This window comes from Dromiciops gliroides, chromosome 2, assembly GCF_019393635.1.
Source record: "Dromiciops gliroides isolate mDroGli1 chromosome 2, mDroGli1.pri, whole genome shotgun sequence".
NCBI lineage: Eukaryota > Metazoa > Chordata > Mammalia > Microbiotheria > Microbiotheriidae > Dromiciops > Dromiciops gliroides.
In genome coordinates this window covers 446,794,864-446,815,193 of record NC_057862.1, presented here as the reverse complement: position 1 = coordinate 446,815,193, position 20,330 = coordinate 446,794,864, and the positions used below count along the sequence as shown (strand labels likewise).

Genomic DNA, 20,330 nt, shown 5'->3' with positions numbered 1-20,330 from the left:
CAATCCGTTTATTCTAAGCCTCTCTCCAGACAATCCCATAAAAAGCCTTAGATGCCTCTGATAAGTGATCCCCAGGTCTGGGGGGAGAGGCATTCCATCTTTACAGATCTCAACCTTTGCCCTAGTCATATCCTCTGCCATTCTTTTCCATGCCCTTCCACAGAGCCTTCTTACAAAATTCTCTGCCCCTCAGTGCTGGAGGCATTCTCCAATTCTTTAACATGTCAGTAGAAAACGGTGCCATTTGCTAATACAGCAACAAAATCATAATTAGTCTGTAGTTTGAAAAATTCTAGTTCCTTAACCTATACCTTTAATGTCAAGGATGGCAAGTTCTTCCATGTAAATTTTACCTATGATTAATGTTGTCAAATCTGTTAGTATGTTTCCTGAGTGATGCTTCCTGACTGGTGACAATGTTTTTCCTTCCTTTAATATTTAAAACCTTATGAGGGTAATATAGATGGTCAGTAAACATTGATGAAATCAAAACAATTTGAAGTTTTTCTGTGGTCATAGTCATGGTTTTAATTGTCTTAACTAATATTGCTTCTGCCAATCCCTAGCTGTTATGCCTAAAGAGTTTATAGGCTGTTATCCCTACCTTTGTTACATGACTCACACACGTTGCAAATGCTACATATTTTAGTAGAAACTGATTTAAATGAATTTTGTTTTATTTAAATAAACTTTGGTATATTTTTCTTATATCACCTCCATTTATAAACAAATAATATAAATAAAAATAATAAAGAAGGAAAAAAGAAAGAAAATAGTTCAGCAAAACTTTTTTTTTTGCACATTAAGTGACTTGTCCAGGGTGACACAGTTAGTAAGTGTCAAGTACCTGAGGCCAGATTTGAACCCAAGTACTCCTGAATCCAGTGCCCGTGCTTTATCCTCTGCCCCACTTAGCTGCCCCAATAGTTCAGCACAACTAACCAACATTGAAAAACTTTTCAGTTATAAGTAGTATATATATATATATATATATATATACACATATATAAAAATATATAGTGTTATATATGATATATATTATAGTTATGTGTATAGTTATATATAGTGTATGACGAGATCCACAGATTTCACTCCATTCCTGGAAAGGAACAAGGAGAGGTTTCTTCCCATATCTCTTCCTTAAGGCTAACATGGTCATAGTAATTTTGCAGTATTCTGTGCCAGTTGCTTTGTTGCCCTTTCCATTTACATTGTTGTAATCATTGTGTAGTTTTCCTCATTCTGCTTATTTTGCTTTGCATCAGTTCATCATGTCTTCCCATGCTTCTCTTTATTCATCACAGTCATCATTTCTTCCAGGATAATAATATCCATCAGATTAATATATCACAGTTTGTTTAGTCATTTCCTAATATACTAGCATTTGCTATTGTGAGCAGTACTTTGCTATTAGTGCTTACCCCCTCCCCCCACCCCTTGAAAAAAAGAAAAGAAAAGAAATGCTGCTGCTGCAAATATTTTGGTGTAATATAGCTTTTATTTTGTCATTAATATTACAGTGGAATCTGGGCCAAAGGGTGTAGCCATTTCTAGTCACTTTCCTTGAATAATTAAAAATCTCTTTCCAAAACATTTAGATCAATTCACAGTTCTTCCAACCAGACATTAAGAGGCCCACCTGAAACATCTTTTAGTCACAAGAAAGTCATAGTAATGTTACAGATTATTTCTATCCAATCTTTTCATTTTTTCCCTAGTTGGCTATTGTGAATATTTAGTCATGTCACACGATTTACAACCATATAGAATCACCAAGAGAATAATGACATTAAAAATGATGGCTTTCTATGGGAATAAAGTTTATGATAATTAAAAGCACTGAGCAGATTTCTAAACAATATAGACCACTATCCTATTCAACTCTGGGCCCTGCTCATCCATCTACAGCATCTAAGATTTATGTACTAACTCAATTAACTATATTTATAATTTGGGTAATTGGGATTGTTCATCCATTTGGTTTTTCCATTATGTACAGCTTAGCTGAACTCTTTTGAGGGACAATGGATTACTGAGGAGGCCTTCCAGTGTTCAGAGGCTTGTTGTCATCAACACAGGAGCATCCGAAAAACCTCACCTATGGTCTTAAAGGTGAAAATATTAAAGAGCCAGTAGATGTCACTACTGCCTAAAAATTTTGATATCTTGAATATAAGACTATCAGTAAGGTTCAGATGCTTTAAAAAGTTATCACTTGCACTTTTAACCCATTAAAACACAGTATTCCTCAAGTTTATAGTTGTATTGTTATAATTTGTTGTACAGAATAGTTTACAATATGATATTGAAGAGTAATTACTGATACTTAATACTTATGTGAAATTGGCCGAGATACTTTATTTGGGCCTGTTTCCTTAGCTGCAAAATTCCAGCCTTCAATAAAAGCTTCCAATAGATCTCACAGAAAGGCTGGAATTGCCTTTTAAAAGTACTTTACTTTTTTACAAGGGTTTTTAATCTGAAGCCTATTAACTTTTCAAAATGTTTTGATAACTGTATTTCAATATAATTGGGGTTTTTTTTTGTATTTTATTTTATGATTTAAAAACATTATTCTGAGAAAGAATTAATGGAGTTTGACCAGACTGACAAAGGAGTTCCTAACCCTCCAAAAAAGTTACAAGCACCTGCTTTAAATAGAATCCTCTTTACCACTCTTGCCCTTCATTATCACACAGAAATCCCATTCAGCTTTTAAAGTCCAGCTCAAAGGCCACCTCCTTCATAAAGCTTCCACTGAGACCCTAGTAGCTCTCCTCACATAACATCTGTCTTTTTTAATGCATGTATAGTCATTATTTTATACATGATGTCCCCAAAGTTTTAGTTTTAAGCTTTCACAAAACTGCATTAAGATTTTTGGTATACCTTTTATTTACTCTGTCCCCAACTATACTGTACATTGCAAGTGAATTATTTCTTATCTCTTTGCACAGTGTTCTTAATTTAACAGAACTTAATATATTTTTATGAAGTGAATCCTTGAACTGAATTTTTTTTAATGAGAAATTACTTAAAAGGACAAGCTGTGCTTTTAAAAGTACTTAGTAGTCCTCTAACTTGGGGAAAGTAGGCGTTATTAAGGACAAAGAACTAGTTTTTAAACCCTAAAAATTGAGTAGTATAGGTATTTCATAATAGTCTATAAATAATTCTAAAAACAAACAAATAATCTTTTTTTATCCAGGTAAATTAATCACAATAGCTTTAATTTTTTTCCTAATTAAAATTCTAGTACATATAGAACTAATCAAATAACCACTATCATCATCAGAAGCAGTAATCAACATGTTTAAAACGTCTATTTTCCATTGACACAAATTTCAAACCATCATTTATTTTTTTTTAAAAATCACACTTTGATTGATGTTAAAATTTGTTTCTATATGTAATTTGGGAAAATAAAAATTCTAAATAAATAAAAAACTATTTTAAAAAATCACACTTTGAGAACGAACATCTACAAGTTTACAAAGGCCTTTCCTTTCATGACTCTCAAGAGATATTACTATCCACATCTTATAGATGAGGAAAGTGAAGCTCAGAGCGATTAATCAGCTTGTATCTTATGTTTCTAGTTAAGTGTCATATGAAGGACTGGAACTCAGGACATCTGATTTCCAAATCCAGTATTCCTTTCACTGAAGCACAATGTTGTTCCATTCCCCAATACAACTGCAGCTACTAAAAAGGAATGCCAGAAATCAATCCTTAGGTGAGACTGCCTCAATTCTAGACATTATGAACTTCACCAAAGTTTTCCATCTACTTTATTCCTCCCTTTAGCAACAAGAGTTGTAAAGTTATAATAATGATAGTAATTAAAATAAAGACTATTGCACATATTACAAACAAATAATCTTAACCTAAAGTTACCTAATATCTATAAAGAATTGTTTTTCCTTTTTAAATAATGGCTGGCCAAAAGAAATGAGGGAACTCACTTCTGTCTATAGCATGCCATTTGGGACCAGAGAATTTTTGTTGTGATAGATTAGTTGTTGTAGAAAATGAGTTGTAACTAGATTTACTGTCACTATAGATTATCTACTGAGACATGAAAATAGTGTTTGTTTTTTCCAATGAAGCATTGGAGATGTAGGATGAGGTAGTAAAAAGAGAATCTGACTTAGAGGTAGTTCAGAGACATGGATGGAGTCTAGTCTTATTCTGCCAGTAACTAGCAGGATGCCTGAGGGAAAGTCATTTTACATTTTTAGAATGCCGTGAAAATGAAGAAATTTGATTGGATCATTGATGTATCTTTTACTTTTAAAATTCTATGTCCCTGTAATTAATGAGCAGCTATAATAATTTTTGATGAACCCATTCAATTAGTATTTCAGTGTAATTATCAGACTCAGATCTCTAAAATTTCAGTAAACACTAAACTTTTACTTCATACACACACTAAAAGTGCTAATGAAATTTTTAATAAGAACCCCAAACTATTTCAGATTTTTAAAAGTCATTCATTATCATTCCAAAAGGTGTAGTCAATATAGCTAGTCAATGAGAATCTGACTCAAGAATATAACCCAGTACTGGAGTGCTTAAAGACCTCTTAATGACTTAAATAATGAAACTGCATTTCCCCCAATAGTTATTCTGAATCTAAATTTTTAAACCTGATTTTAAATGAAATACTTATATTTATATCCTCTAGAACTAATTATAAATAATGTATATATTAAAACAATTTATTAGAAAAAGTATGGGCCAATGACACCTAAGTACCAAAAGAATTTCATTTTAATACATGACAATTACTTGGGCCACTTTATATTATACATTATATGTATATAAGTAATTTAATTAACTCACTTAAATACATTTCATTTGCAGTAAAATTTCGGGATGTGCTATATATTTAATAAATGTTGAGATAATGAAACACTAGTTTCAAAATTAATTCCACACCTTCTGATAACTATGTAATTTTTAAGAGCTTCCTAAGACAGAGATGACAAAGTGATAGTTACACTTTGTGTATGGCTATTTTGTAATTTTAGAAAGGTAAGTGTAAATTTTTTTTTCTGAATTCATGGCCATCATCCCTGCTTTGACAAATAATAAAAGATATATTAATAGGCTTGAGTACTTATTGTTCTTTTGAAAATGTAGCATTATTACTCCAGTAAATAAAAATTCTTCCTTTACACTACTACTTATAAGGAGACCATTGAAATTTTAGGATAAAATAAGCACATTTTTGCTAAAATAGAGGTAAGCATTTTAAGGGTGAAAACCATGTATGAAATAATTTAAACCAAAGTTATATATACAAAGGTGGTAAAGAAAACACACCCAATACTGCTAGAAATAACAACCAACATGTGCATATACTAAAACTTTTAATAAGTGAAAAAAGGGTGCAAAAATAAAAAACAACCATATTAAAAATGATCAAAGAGAAAACCCACTAATTATACAATCCAGTATGATATTTAAACAACACAGTTGATATTTAGTATTGATTTATGTTCTAAAAGGACCTTTTGGTGCTCTATAGCTTCCCTATTGATTAGTTAGCCATATTTGATCTTTTAATTGTTCATGGATTCCATGTTTTAAACCTTCCAAATCTTGATCATTTTAAAGGCACCCTGAGCTTATCTCATCAAACCCTAAAGATGCACTATTTAAATAAAATATATTGATATTTCTTATCTTTCCTTATATAGAACACTTTATGACGGTGAATTTCACACATTCTCTGTGGTCCTTTAGCTACATGCCAAAAAATTTAGCAGCCAATCACCAATAAATAATACAAAAAACACCCAACTACTGTCTTGTGCTCCCTGATCTGGGCAAGGGATAAGTGCAAGGGAAACCAGGATCACAGAGGCCTTTGGCTTAGTTGGGCAGTAAAACAGGAAATGCAACTGGGCCTGTCTCTCTCTTGCATGACAATGTAGTGCACAATTTTTAAGAACCAGCTAAGGCTTGATTTCCACAGAGATAATTGGGTGATCTAAGATCAAGAGGTTAAAGAGATAGTGCTTGCTGTTTCCTTGGATTCTTAAACACAAGTTATAAGCCAAACAAAGTAGATTAAAATGCAAAAATAACCTTGAAATTACTGATTTAACATCCCAAATAATATTCAAAAACTTAAATCACAGTGTTGGTTACAATATTTTCCATCTGAAATTTTATTCAATTGATCAACTAATCTGTTCCACTATCTGTCAGAGATACCACTCAGCACCGTGAGAAGTCATTACTGTACTAATGAATTCTTATATAATTGTGGTATGGTTTTAGTAAATACTGTTCTGTCCCTGCTATCTCTGGGTTGGAGAAGAGGTATATTAACCATTTTTTAAATTACAAAATGAGAGAAAACTGAAAAATTATTCGGCATTTAGAATTTTCTATTTTCTGAAGGCACAAGAGATCACAGCTAAAATTTACAGGTGTCTGGTATTGCCAAACACACAGTTTAAACAGTTTAAAAAAATAACAAGCATCTATGGATTTATTACCACCAGTATTTTTGCTGTTGATTAATGTCTTGTAAATTTATGTGATATCTTCACTCTGAAAGATGACTGATATAATATTGATATTTGAACAAACATAAGAAATCATTTTAACTTCATAAATGGAATATTAAAAGCCTCTCTCACCTGAAACTGTATTCTGGATTTAGGGATACCTAAACACAATGATTTAAGGCAAAATTTCTTGAAATGTTCAAGTAGCTTCAAATCTAAATAGAATAATGCAATAAAACACATGAAAACAATGCAGACAAATAATTATTAGGCTTCTATAATGGAAATACTTTACATAGAAAAGCCAACTGCTGTAACATTTGTATTTTGGCAGAAGTGATTACGTTTTAAATTGTTGGCTCTTGCCCATGTGCAATATAGACCCACATGGGTGGGGAAACCACAACACATGAATGGTTATGTGATTCAGTTTACACTTCTGTACTATTAATAGTCCTCCATTTTTACAGAAATGTAAACCCTGGATTGACAAATAAACATGACCTCATATTTGATTGGAGACATGTCCAGAACACTACAAGGTACTATGATGTTCTTCATACTCAAAAAGAAAGTGATACATTCTGTTTACAGCTGGCACAACACAACCACACTACTCAATCTATTTAAGCTTATTAAAGTCCTAAATGTCCCTGTTCTTAGGAAGGCATTTGTTTACAGGAAAACATACCAAGATCAGAAATGCTAACAATGCCTAAGCTCTATGGACACATTTAGGGCACATGCAAAAGTCAGAGGTCTCCTAACAATCTAGGAGAGAAATGACCTTTCCAAAAATACTTGGCAAAACCTAATCTCTGAAGGCAGTGCCTGCCAGACTACACGTTCATAAATACCACATTACAAAGTAAGAATTGGTCTCCCAAACTAAAAAAATTAATTTGCTAAATGACATACACATGCTTTAAAACTTTACCAGAACAAGTTTGTTTCTAGCTTTAGGATAAAGGAAACTGCTGAAATTAGGCCTTGCAGACAGACTCTATTCCAATAGCTAAATGGTTTAGATTTTAGATGAGATAAAAAAAAGAAAGGACAACTGTTATTATGGCCTGTCTTCACTCTTATTTTAACATTTCCTTGTAATTTCTGCAAGTGTGGCTCCCATATAAAACGGGCCTTTTTAAGTACTAACTTATGTTGTAAAGTACTGATTTATGTGCTGGAAATATCCAAGATGTTCACAGGACTGACAAAAACTCCAAGGCTTTTAAATATCCCCTACAGTACTCTTCCTGAAAGTTAAACTTCACCCCCATCAAAAATTCGCCTTGATCATAATTCAAATAAAGTGGATCCAGCTCTCCTCACATTCCTGGGGCATTTTGAGAGGATGGGTCTGGCACCTGAGACTGTAGTTTTGGCCTTTATTGTTGTCCCAGTATTCATTCCCCCCGACTCGGTATCTAATTGCAAACTGGACCACAGAACTGAGCCCCAGAAGGTAGGGGGGTACAGGGAAGCAGAAAGTGAACACATCTGAATCCCCATCACTGCTACGCCAAAGAGCTCCTGCTTCCTGCTGGCTCCTCCAGCAATTGTAGGTGTAGCGTACAGTCACCTGCTTCTCGAAGGCCAAGTTAAGCACCCGGACGGTGCCGCTTAAGCCAAGGTCTGAGGTAGTGACTCTCTCCAGGCAGACCCGTTGGCCTTGCAGCCGGGTTGAGAAGTCGCTGCCGTCTGCTGGCTGCGGGAAGTCCGGAACCAGGCACTGGATGGTAAACTCCAAGTCCTGGCTACTGCAGCAGAGGTCGGAATTGATGGATAGCCTCGAAAGAACATGTAGTGGGACCGACGGGTCTTCCCCAACGTTGAAAACCTTCACCTGGGTCAGCTCCAGACCCAACGCATCTGCAAATCGCACCCGGTGCTGTCGATTGCAACCGGGTCTGCACTGGGCCCCCGCGTTCCCTGACGCCTTCTTCCTGCGCTCGGGGGAGCTGGGGAGCGAGCGGGCCCGGCGGTGAATAATGGGCCTCAAACAAGGGTCGCAGCTGGAAGAACCTGACTTCTGTGGGTGGGACTGGGGCCCCGGAGCCGAGAAGGGATTGCCTCGCCTCGGCGCCTGGGACATGCCCCGGTCCAAGTCGGTGAGGCTGCTGAGGCTTCTCAGGGCAGTCCGGGGTACGGACTGACGCAAACACGGGGAGGGGGCCAGGACAAGGGAACCCGGCCCTTTTGACATGTCCGGTAGTTGCTGGGAGAGATTGAAATGAATAATCTAGAATCCAACCCTCTCTCCTTCTCTCCCTCCCTCCCCCTCTCCCCACTACCCAGTCTCAGGCAGTTTCCAGCACGTCTGGTAGAGTCCTTAAAGAAGCTCCTGCAATAACCAGAGCTGTCACGATACCGTAGCACAATGCAGCTGGAGCTGAAGCCACAGGGGACTCCCTTTTGTCTGGGGACCTCCTTCTATCTCCCGCTGCCACAAGCGCCCGAGTCCTTTTCCGTTTGTTGCAATTAAAAAGATGTTTCAAAAGGGAATGATTTTACTTCCCCCTTCAGTATCAGTAGCTCGTAGGAGCCGCCAGGGTTGGGGGGCGGGGGGTTGGCTGATTCGAGGGGGAGATAGGGTCTTCCCTCTACTGTTAAATTGAAGAAGAAAAAAAAAGGTTACGGGAAGGGTAAATTTCCCTGCCCCACCCACCAGACCCACATCAGCTGTGCAGCATACACTATTGCAATTTGAGAAGGTGCTCCCTAGGAGCCGAGCCCCTGCCCCACCCCTTCCGTGACGCCAAGCTCGCTTACCGGAATCCCCAATTCCACTAGCCTCAAGTTGAGTCAAAAAAAATAAAAGGTTGTCCTTGTTAACCACTACCAGAATTTTTTCTCTTCCTTCCTTCAAGACTACTGACAAGCCCCTTCAGCCACTCCCTCCGCAGCGTGCCGCAGTGGTACCTCCCCCCAGATTGTTTTTTTTTTTTTTTGGTATGCTTCTGCAGCCTCCTAGTTCGCATGCACAGTTGCGGTAGCCAGCTACTGGGAGGAAGGCAGCTAGCTAGAAGGCTAGAAGGGAAGTAAGTCTGGCTGCTTAGTCACGTATTTCTGTGGTTGCGAAAAGGAAGCTCTAATCAATCTATGTTGTTCTGACTGGATGGTGTAAATATTCAGTAGGTACTGTACATGCGCATTTAATTTGCAAATGCATTTGTATGTCTAAATATATATATATATATTTGTATGTGTATATATATATATATTTGCACAAGTAAAAGCTAAAAATATGATTGAATTACTGCTGCAGATAGCTAGATTTTTTTTTAAAGCTAGTCAACCCTTGGGGAATTCTACCATTTCGTTTCGTAGCGGAAGGTTATTTTAGGAACTAGCTTCGCCATAATGGTCCCATTGGCCATATTAACTGCAGCCCTGAAGGATGAACAATTTCTACCTGACAGCAGTAGTAGCCCTGCGTAAGGTGAAGCGTCATTTCTGCACATCACCCATAATGCTTTGCTGGCCTAAATGACTGACGAATTCATGGGGGGGAGGAGGGAACTGCTGTGTTTTTAATTTTCTGTCATGCACTAGCTGGTGACAGGAAGACAAGGTTTAATTAATATTGTGTAATGAATAATGCAGCTGACCTTAATCAAGCTTATGGCGCATTTTGGAAACTAGAATTAGTTGGGTGGTTTTTAAAGCCACGTGAAAGAGAAGGGTACGTGTTCGTTTACTGCGTCCTTAGACCTGATGGCATTTTTCTTATTTCACCTTCTGACTTAAATGTACAAAGAGCTGGAACCTTTGGCTTTACAGAGAAAGGTGATATGAAAAAGGTGCAATCGTACTCTCTTACGAGGAGTTATGGGACCAGGTATGAAAGACTGTCCCTTATTACTGCCCAGAGGGACACAGAAAAAGGAAAGCCAGACTTATGAAACACGTCAGAGAATGGTAACGTAAGGAAATCTATTTTTTTTTCCTTCTTTATGTTAGTAGAAATCATTCTTAGTAAAGTGATAATGATTTATTGGCCTGATAAGTGAATTATATTCATATATGCATATATTTACTTTTTATGTCTATATATGTGTGCATATATAGACATGTATGTATGTATATGTATGCACTTTGAGGAAAGAAACGATTTGTATGAGGTATATTAGTAAGAAACTAGCACCACACGGATGAGGTTGTTTTAATGAATACTTTTTAAATTAATAGATGTCACATGACCCATTGGTGATGTTTCTGGCCCCAGGGTTTCATAATGAGGTTTAATTTTAATTCATTGATTTATATATAATACAATCATAGAATATTTGTACCCCAGGTCCCCAAAAGATAATGGGCCACTCATTTGATGAGATAAGATGCTTTCATTAAAGAATTACATGATCTTTGTGTAAATTCCCATTTGTCTTTCCTAGGGACCTTTTTCTCTCCTGAAAGGAGAGGATGTTTTTCCTTTTAATTTGACTACAACATAAGGAAAATATTCATTAATTAACTTTTGAGGAGCCTTCCTGGTGTAGTCAACCAGCTATTACAATAAGGTCTTGACTTTCTTTTGGCCCAGGTAATTTAAAAAGCATCAGTGTACCTGAAATGGATGATAAAAAACAACTTTCACTTTTTATTTTTTCATGTACAAATATGTGAATGAACTGAATGTGAAAAGCTTTTATTGTGTGTTATTAAATACTGTCAAATTGTTGTTATTTGTCCTTAGTCTGTCACATTGTTAAGTGCTGAGGACACAAATATAAAAGCAAAAGCTATTCTTGCTCTATAGGATAGGAGCTTACATTCTAATTGATTGAGGGAGACACATAGATTAAAAGAATGGTGGCCAGGTTGAGGCTTTTTGGTCTGCAAAGTTGGTGAGTGGGCCCATGGGGAATAGATTGACATATCTCTTCTGAGAAAAGTGGCAGAGTTGATTATTTGATTGTTCCAGAACTGGAATTGGGGGTAGAGGGAGTGATGTGAGTCAGTCACTAAACTGTATCTCATTATTACCCCAATTTACTATCACCATAAGAATATATTTGTATCTATGTACATATATGTGTGTGTATATATATATATGTACGTGTATAGATATGTATAGATATGCTATAGATATATAATTTAGAACAATTATAGCATCATGATCTTTTATCATGTAAACATGATTATGGGCAAAAGAAAGTTTGTACATTTCTAGCTGATCTTTGAAGAGTATGGTAAATTTATCCTCCTCACAGTTTTCAATTGAGCTTTTTTTTTTTTTTTGCTTTTAAAATCTTTTTGTGTGCTTTTAAACAACCCAATACTGATGCTAGGTTCATTTGCAAGAAATACCATTAATAATAACTTAAAAGAGGTGTTCTGTTATTTCTAGTTCCAACAGTGGAACATCCCTTCCAAATATAAAAGGAATAAAGAAACCATTTCCTCAGCTGACATCATCTTCCAGCAGATTGAGTAAGAATATCTCCAGCACTACAGAAAAGGTAATGTAATAGTTGTAGAAAGAACTTGCTCAGATTTCATGCTCAGTTTTTACATTTTCACAATGATTCTTACTACATATGCCTATTTCACAGACATCTCATAGCAACCTAGACGATGTTCAGTCACGGAGTTTTTACAAGAAAGGGAGTAGGATGAATGAGGCTTGCCAGAAAAGCAGGTAAGGTGTTTTTTTTTTAATAATTCCATTATTTCACATATTTGTTCCTAACATATAGTATATCCAAAATCAGTTCCTAATTCTGAAACTGTTATTTATAAATAAATATATATTCTCCTGCACTTGTATTGACTGAGTCCTTAGGCCATACGACCAGAGCCCAGAGTTCTTGACTCCAAATTTTGCACCTTTTCTATGATACCATACTCATAGACATTTTAATGTCCAAATTCTAAGGCTTTCTGCAGATTATCTTGTATGACTTTGACTTAAAGCAAATCACTTACTCTAACTTATTTTCTTTAATTTTAACAATTCAATTCAACATGCATTTATTAAGAGCCTACATTTAGGCAAAGACAAAAATGAATCAAATCCTTTCCACAAGTAACTAGGGAACTTTATTTTACTTGAAGGACATAATATTTACATAATATTTAAATGCAAGATAGATTGAAGAGTAAGAAAGAGAGGAAAGAGAAGGGGGAAGAAGGGAGAATTTTGGGAAAAGGCACATTGTAGAAATAATTTTTATTTAGGTCAGAGTTTGGACAAAATGACCCCTGAGGTCCCTTCTAATTCTAAATCTATAATCTTATGATCATTATAATTTTATTTTTTAAATGAGTTACATTTTTTATGAATCAGGAGTATTATAGGTTATAAAATTACAGTCCTTGCCTAGAAAAGTTCCTGAGCTTGCCACATATTCCTCATTTTTATGTAACTACCAAAAATCAAATTGCAAGCCATTCATTTTATGCTTTTTGAACCACCAGCATTCTCATTATCTGAGTATGATCCCAAATACTTAACAATTAAGCTTTGTACAAATTTTGATGTATAGTCCCCCCAAAAATTCTTTACCTGCAGCTTATAGTACTGTGGACAAATAAACTGAAAAAGGTAAAATCTTTTAAGAACAAGTTTGTTGTGATGTTACTAATAGTGTTTGTAGTCTTCATTAAATCCATTTTTTTCATTAAACTTTTAAAGTCTAGTACTGTCCTTATTCTTTCCATTCTCAGCAGTTTGGCTGTTGTGAGACTCTGATTTTCCATTCAGTTAATCAGAGTTTTTTTGAATGTATCTCTAAATTGAAAGCATTCTTTGAAAATATATCTTAACTGGGGTTTAGGTGATTTGTGGTTTTGCTACATTTTAAATATAAAGAATTTTTAGTAGCTCACAATCACCACAGCTTTCATTGATGATTAAGTTCTGTGAGACATGTATTTTGCATATTATTTACATTTAAATTATAGATGGGCATGCAAACTAAAGCTGTGGATTTTACTTGTTAATGTTATTAAGCACTGTTTATCACAAACACAACAGAATTAGGGTTTTGACAGCAATTTTTTTCCAAATGTTTATAAAGCATGCAAAATTTTTCTAAAACTATAATAATGAAGACATTTAGGGAAATACAGTAATTGAAGCTGGTCTCCACCCTTTCCCCATACAAACAGCATCTTAAAGTTTAAATAATTGAAGTGAAATTGAATTAATATACTCACTTTGGGTAATTTTTTTATATAAAAAAGAGGTGATTGTACTACATGTCCTCCATCAGTACATGGAAAATTTAATTATTGTGGGTCATTCTACCCTTTCTGCAGAGGAGTTATGGGGGAGTTCAAATTTCCTAATACTGTATAGTAATTGAAAAGTAGAATTAAAGGGTTCCTATATTGTTTTGACTTCTAGTAATAGCCAGATGAGTTTTTGTCTTTGTATGATATATTCTAAGAATGATGGCTGCTTTTTTTTTTTCCCACAGCAGTATGAATGTTGGCCCACCTCTGAATAGAGCAAAGGGTTCAAAGAAGAAGGATCCCTTAGAAAAAAGACGAGTAAATCTCAATTACCCTCCTCATTCCTTCCCAGTTGAAAAGCAGTATTATAGATATCTCCCAAAGGACTGAGGATGAACTTAAAGCAAGTAGTTATACAGAAGGAGACCCTAAAAGGAATATTCCAGTATCTGTTGCTGAAGCTGCTCCATTTGGTTCCAGATTTCCAGAGCCTTCAATGGGCAAATTATTTCTTGACTTTCAGTCATTGAGTATTATTAAAGAAGATGCTGATGAGGACAGTGCCAGTGATCTTTCTGATTCTGAAAGAATTCCTATTCCACCTTCTCCTTTTACACCACCAGAACTTAATCTTAGAGCTGAAGAAATTGATCCAGTTTGTTTTGATCCTCATGCTGATCAAGGCTCTGAGCAGACTGAATATTACTATCCTGACTTCCTTCCACCCCCTTTTAACTCCTGGGATTTAAATAATATAGCTTCATCCACAAGCACAGAACACAAAAATGAGCACCTCTCACAGACAATAGAGTCTCTTGGGAAGTATATTGATAGACTTGTTCAACTAGAATGGCTACAAATGCAAACCGTACAAAGTGAAAAAATAAAACTAGTCAAAGCAAGACCTCAGACTGCTCCTGGTACCTTATGGACTGCAAAGAGCCCTGGGAAAAGTAAGCTATTTCCAAATACTTTGTCTAGCAGGATGTTAACACATCCTGAAGGGTTTACAAAGTTTACCCCTGGCCAGGCAGTTCATCTTCGCAAGAGGGAAGTTCAATGTGAAGAAGCCCACCCATCATATTATGTATTCCAGAGTTCTCCCAAAACTATTTATGCAGTTAGTAGCAGGTCGTGTCCCCAGAAGCAAAACTATGAAATGAGAATGAAGGAAAAGAAGAAGAAACCAAATGAAGGTGCCAAGCAGCAACTTCTGGAATTGCCATGCAGTGACAGTAGTTCTAAGATTCAGGCTAGTGGTAATATTAGAATTCCCAAACAACCACAGATGCTTCTTTCCTCAGTTGAGCATCTTAAGCCCCTCAAAGCACCCATCCGTCCAAATCCTAAGAGAAATGGAAGTGCAAATAACTATGGACCTGCCAATAAATCCACAGCAGGGAGAGAACTCAAAACTAACGGAGGGAAGCAAGCCTCCTATATGTTCAAGTAATTTTGCTTTAAATGGATAAATTATAAAGGTCATCCAGAGAGCTAAATATTAATATGCCTTCTGATGAACAAGACTGTGACTTCTTATTAAATGGGAACATCTGTAGGAAATTTGTTTACTTGACATTTCAGTGGCGTGTATTTTTTTCATCCTGTGCCAACAGTGTCATCTCAGAAGTGTCTTTTAATGAACCTTTTTCTATATTATTAATCTTAGGCTGACAATGAGAACCCTTTAGGTAAAAATACACTCTCTTGCTTGAGAAGATATGGTAAGTGCCATATTGAATGAGCAAGACTGAATTCTTTTTCCTGGAGAAGAGCCAACTAAGTTTCTGGAATAGTCAGCTAGCCCAGATTTAACTATGCAGAATGGATAGAGTGTTATTCTCTCTCCTGATTTCCCTTGCAACATAAGTCATATGCTATTTAAAATGGTGTTTGGATTAGAGAAGTTAGATAGTAAAAGACTTTTCTTTACATTCCTTCTCTCTCACTTGCCTTTGCATTAGCCATATAAGCAATAGGATCAGCTTCATTTCACGCTCTAAGAGAGCGCTTCAGTTTGTCCTCAGGGTTATGGAATATGGAGTTTCTATTTTGAGCTAAGTTATTTATCACTAAATTGCTTTCTCTTAAAATCTATGAATTCTGGTGTTTTAATACTTTCTCTCTTAACAGTCCAACATGGGAAGTAAGTGTGTTATACTGAGGACTGTTAGATCCTTTTTTGAGAACTTTAAAACTTGGTTTAAAATAAAACCAGTTTCTAAATGTATGTATTTCACAGAACTTTTTTTTTCTAGCCGAAAATTGTTTAAATATTATTTTACTTTGGGATGAAACAGTTGGTATACTAGAAATTTCTGATAAGTCAGATTGTCTCAGAAGGGAGACGTCATGGGGAAAATACTTTTAGGATTTGAAATTGCAATGACAGTAGTGTAATAAATCAACATGGAACCACATTGAATGTGGCAGACCTTAAGTTACAGGTCTGACAGCTGGATTCTGCAGAACTTTCTTCAGTATAACTTATTAAAGACAAGCACACTACTGTCCTGTTTGGATTACAAAAGCACAATTATATTTAGGGGGAAAGGGAAAGAGAAAGGGAGGTCAACTGAAGGAGTGGGTGGGCTAGGGGAAGTAGGCCATGGGGAAGCCTACTTCTGACACCACTAGCTCTTCTCATAGGGCACCCAGCTTGTCCTGCCTGTCCCTGTGTGAATTGTGATTAACAACACTTATTTATACTTCTAGTTGTATTATTCAGCTTATTGTTAATTTTCATATGCTTCAAAATTCTTGGTTGCTTACTCCTGGAAAAATAGTATACTTTTATGACTGTTTATTTCAGTAATTTAAATGGTTAATCTATTTTATCATATTTTTTTCTCCTCTTTAATCTTTTATCTGATCAAGTTGATTGGGAACTTGCACTGTGAAAGCCAAATACAAAGACTTCCTTGATGCTTCCTGAATCTTTCCTGTAGGTTAAATGTCATATAAAGGATCACATATATTTATAACAAAAATAATGTGCCAATATTAAATTTTAAGATTACTTTAAGAATGTGATTTAACCATCCTAAAATGTATTTTGAGGATATATATTTTTTTTTAATTGAAGCACCTTCTCAGGTTCCTCTTCTTAAACTCTTTATTCTTCTTATCAACTGGATAGAGAAGCACTCCCTTCTTATCTAATAATTCCTGTATCTATTTTGTCCAAAAAAGAAAAAATAAAGTTGTACATATGCTAAGTCCTCCTTCTAACATTCGCAAACCCCAAACATACTATGTTAGCTTTTGCACTAGTGTATGCATAATACATGGAAAATGTATTGCATGAATTGCCTGCATTTAATGCTGTTCACATGTAGGATTCTAAGCATATGTGCACCTTTATGCCATGCATCCTTCTCTGGCACTACTGCTTATCTATGTACAGTTCAATACCCTAAAAAACAGTTTTCTGTATATAAACTTGCAACTTTAAGGACTATAACCTGTTATCATTTTTGCTCAGTTTTGGAGTGTTACTTTATGTTCTTTGCTAGAGGCATGTGGTACTTTACTGCGTGGTATAACTATAAAATCTCGGCAAGCATGCTACAATAAAGACTGCTTGCAATGAAACTAAATGACTAAAATTGAGTTGCCACCTTTCCTACTAGTGCATGCCTTGGGTTTTGGTTTTGAGAGTGTGTATTATTTTGAATGCAGATTCTTACCTGATCTTCACTCAGTTTATGCACTTGAGCTGCTGCTCATCAATGACCAAAAGTCTGTTTATGCAAACACATCTATTTCCAGCTTACTTAATTGAGAGCTACTGCTTTTCAGAAAAGAAAAATGTAAATGGAAAGGGGAGAAATATTAATTTACCAAAACATCACTTTGGAGGTTGGAAAAGGGATAGGTTTACTTACCTTTGTGTTTTCCCCTCAGATTGCTTTGACTTTCCATAACATTTTGATATACTAAGATCCCCTGGTGAATAGGCTTTTTTCTCTTTTTATCCCACCATGGTTGATAACAAAGTTGTCCCAACAAATAAAATGCCAATTCATTGATTTAAGATGATAAGGCAAATCATAGATGTTTGCTCTGATATATGTATCATATTGTATTAGATACCCTAGGTAAGTTGAGATGCTTCCCTTTATGTATATGAATATACTTGGGAAGTACAGTAGTTAACTCCTAAATTTTATCAGAATATCATCCAGTTCCCTGGATTTGTTTCTTCTAGTGTACTTAACCCAAGAAATATATCACATTTTAGGGAGTGGTTTTTGCAATTGTAGGAGCTGGCCTGATGTCACTTAGATTATTCAAATTGCTATCCAGCATGAGCAACAAGCTTAGGTTAATGAAAACTGCAGTAGCACTGGAGTATGTTACAAAAGACACCAATAATTAGCTAGCATTTATTTATTTGGAAGCATTCTCTTTATTGTTGAATTAAACTTAGACCTGAAAAATGAAAAGAAAAAAAAAGCCAGTGGCTAACAACTCAGTATAGTACAATACTAGTGATAACAACTGAAATTTTTAGCTTGAAAAAACTACATTCAGTTGTCTTTTAAGATGTTTCAAGAAGTTTTCTAAGATTAAATTTTGAATAGCAAGGTAACAAGGTTAAGCAGACTTTTGTACAATAAGACGATCCCACTATCACTAGAGAGCTACCCAACATCTGCCATGAAAATGTCATCCAGAGAGTTTGGAGCTGCAGAACCAAATTGAGAATGACATATAATTGAGTAACTGTGACACTTGGCAGCATAATAGCCAATGGAAAGATGTCATTGGTTGTATGATAGCTTGAGGGAAGAAAATTTATGATAGTTCTTGAGCCTGTTGTTTTAAGTAGCAAGAAAGACACAAGAATTTCCATGGATATTAATTTTCCCTGATAATTTTTATTAATGTCTTAATTTTCCTTATGCACATATTAACTCTGAAATTACATGTGTATAGCTATTAGAGATACATTCCTAGAAAATAAGAGAAGCAGTGCTTCTTGTTAAGGAACAATTGTGCAGGACACTATCCAACAACATGAAAACACTCAGCATGCTTGGATTATTTACTGTTATAATTGTTGTATGCTTGCCTTTGCATATAAGATTGAATAAAATCAATAGTATATATGACTCTTTGGGCCTCTGCTTTTAAATAAAATAGAAAATCATGCTTATCCAAGGTAGGTTTTTCAGTTTGTTTTACACAGTATTTCATTCCCTTCTTCTGTATGTTACTTTGTTCTAGCTGGGAATTAAAAGACTATCTGAGGAAATTATTTGGCATTCCACATGCTAATTTTATGGAGTTTCTTTTAATTTTTTTGAAAAAAATTATCTTGACATCTTTTGTTGTCACATTTCATAATATATTTCTCCCACTCCTCACCCCAGAGAACTATCCTTCATGACAAAGAATAAAAGAGAAACAGCAAAAATCAATCCTGCAAAAAGTAACCAGAATTATTGAGTGTGACAGTATATGCATACATAGTTTACCACCTCCATAAAGAAGGGAGGTAGTTGTATTTTCTCCTCTCTTATTTGGAGCCAAGATTGATCACTCCGATTACACAGCAATCATTTCACTTATTTGTTGTAGTTCTTTCTATTTACATTGTTATAGTCATGTATATATTGTTTTCCTCCTTCTGCTTACTTTTATCAGTTCATATAAATTTTCCTGTGTGTTTCTTTGAATTCATATTCATTTTTTCTTTTGGAACGATAATATTCTATTACACATGTACCACAATTTGTTTAGCTGTTCCACAGATTTTAGCCCTTTACTTTGTTTCCAATTCTTTGCTACTAACAAGAGTGCTGCTATAAATATTTAAGTGCATTGGGGGCCTTTTTTTTTTCCTCTCTCTTTCACATCCTTGGAGAATATGTCTAGCAGTGGGAGCTCAGGGTCAAAGGGAATGAAAATTTTAGTCACGTTCTTAGTATAATTTACTGAATTTCTTACTTGTTTCATCAAAAACCATATAAAGGGCTTTACTACATTATTTAATCAAATGGGTACTTTTTCCACCAAGGCAGTTGGGGAATATCCTTTCTACAGTCCTTTTCTGATATTTCATCATGTGTGGAAGTCACTCCAGATTATCAAAGGCTATACCAGCAAACAAACTAATACAGGGTCCTACAAAAGTAGAAAGACTTTAGACGTTGGCCCAGTAATACCAGATGGCATTAAATAGTACTTTAAGGTTTACAGATTACTTTATAATTGCTATTTCATTATAACTTCACAAAGGCCCTGTAAGGTAGGTACTATTATTATCCCCATTTTACAGATGAGGAAACTGAGACTAACAGCAATTAAGTGACTTGCCCAAGGCCACACAGCTAATAAGTGTCTGAGTCAGAATTCCTCCTGGGGACTTCCTGACTTTAAGTCCAGCCCACTATCTACTCTGCCACCCAGATGGTAAATAGTGAATAGTCTCCTCAACTGAGAAATATACCGGTAAGTAAAGGGAAGTGCATTACCAGAAAGTTGACCAACTGTGATTTTTTTTTTTTCCCTGGGGGACGAGGAAGCAGCTTTTAAAACATCCTGTTTGGAGTATTTTTACTCTACACGGGAGAGCAAATAACCACACGGAAATTAGATCTTTGAAAGTTCTGGAGA

At 35.5% G+C, this 20,330-nt stretch overlaps 2 protein-coding genes across 2 annotated transcripts; one reads left to right on the top strand and one right to left on the bottom strand.

The window, feature by feature from the left end:
- Positions 1-1,500: 1,500 nt before the first annotated feature.
- Positions 1,501-9,411, bottom strand: PPP1R3D (protein phosphatase 1 regulatory subunit 3D). The gene is made up of 2 exons (XM_043982479.1): positions 9,297-9,411; positions 1,501-9,130 (listed from the first exon to the last, which is right to left on the bottom strand). Exon 2 carries the CDS (start codon positions 8,728-8,730, stop codon positions 7,828-7,830), a length of 903 nt encoding a protein of 300 aa, XP_043838414.1. The 5' UTR covers positions 8,731-9,130; positions 9,297-9,411; the 3' UTR covers positions 1,501-7,827.
- Positions 9,412-9,523: 112 nt separating this feature from the next.
- FAM217B (family with sequence similarity 217 member B) lies at positions 9,524-18,823 on the top strand. Its single transcript, XM_043982478.1, is given in 6 exon segments — positions 9,524-9,662; positions 10,308-10,450; positions 11,878-11,989; positions 12,083-12,168; positions 13,952-14,042; positions 14,044-18,823. Coding segments are annotated over 5 exon segments (1,500 nt in total). The 5' UTR covers positions 9,524-9,662; positions 10,308-10,355; the 3' UTR covers positions 15,160-18,823.
- Positions 18,824-20,330: the final 1,507 nt, after the last annotated feature.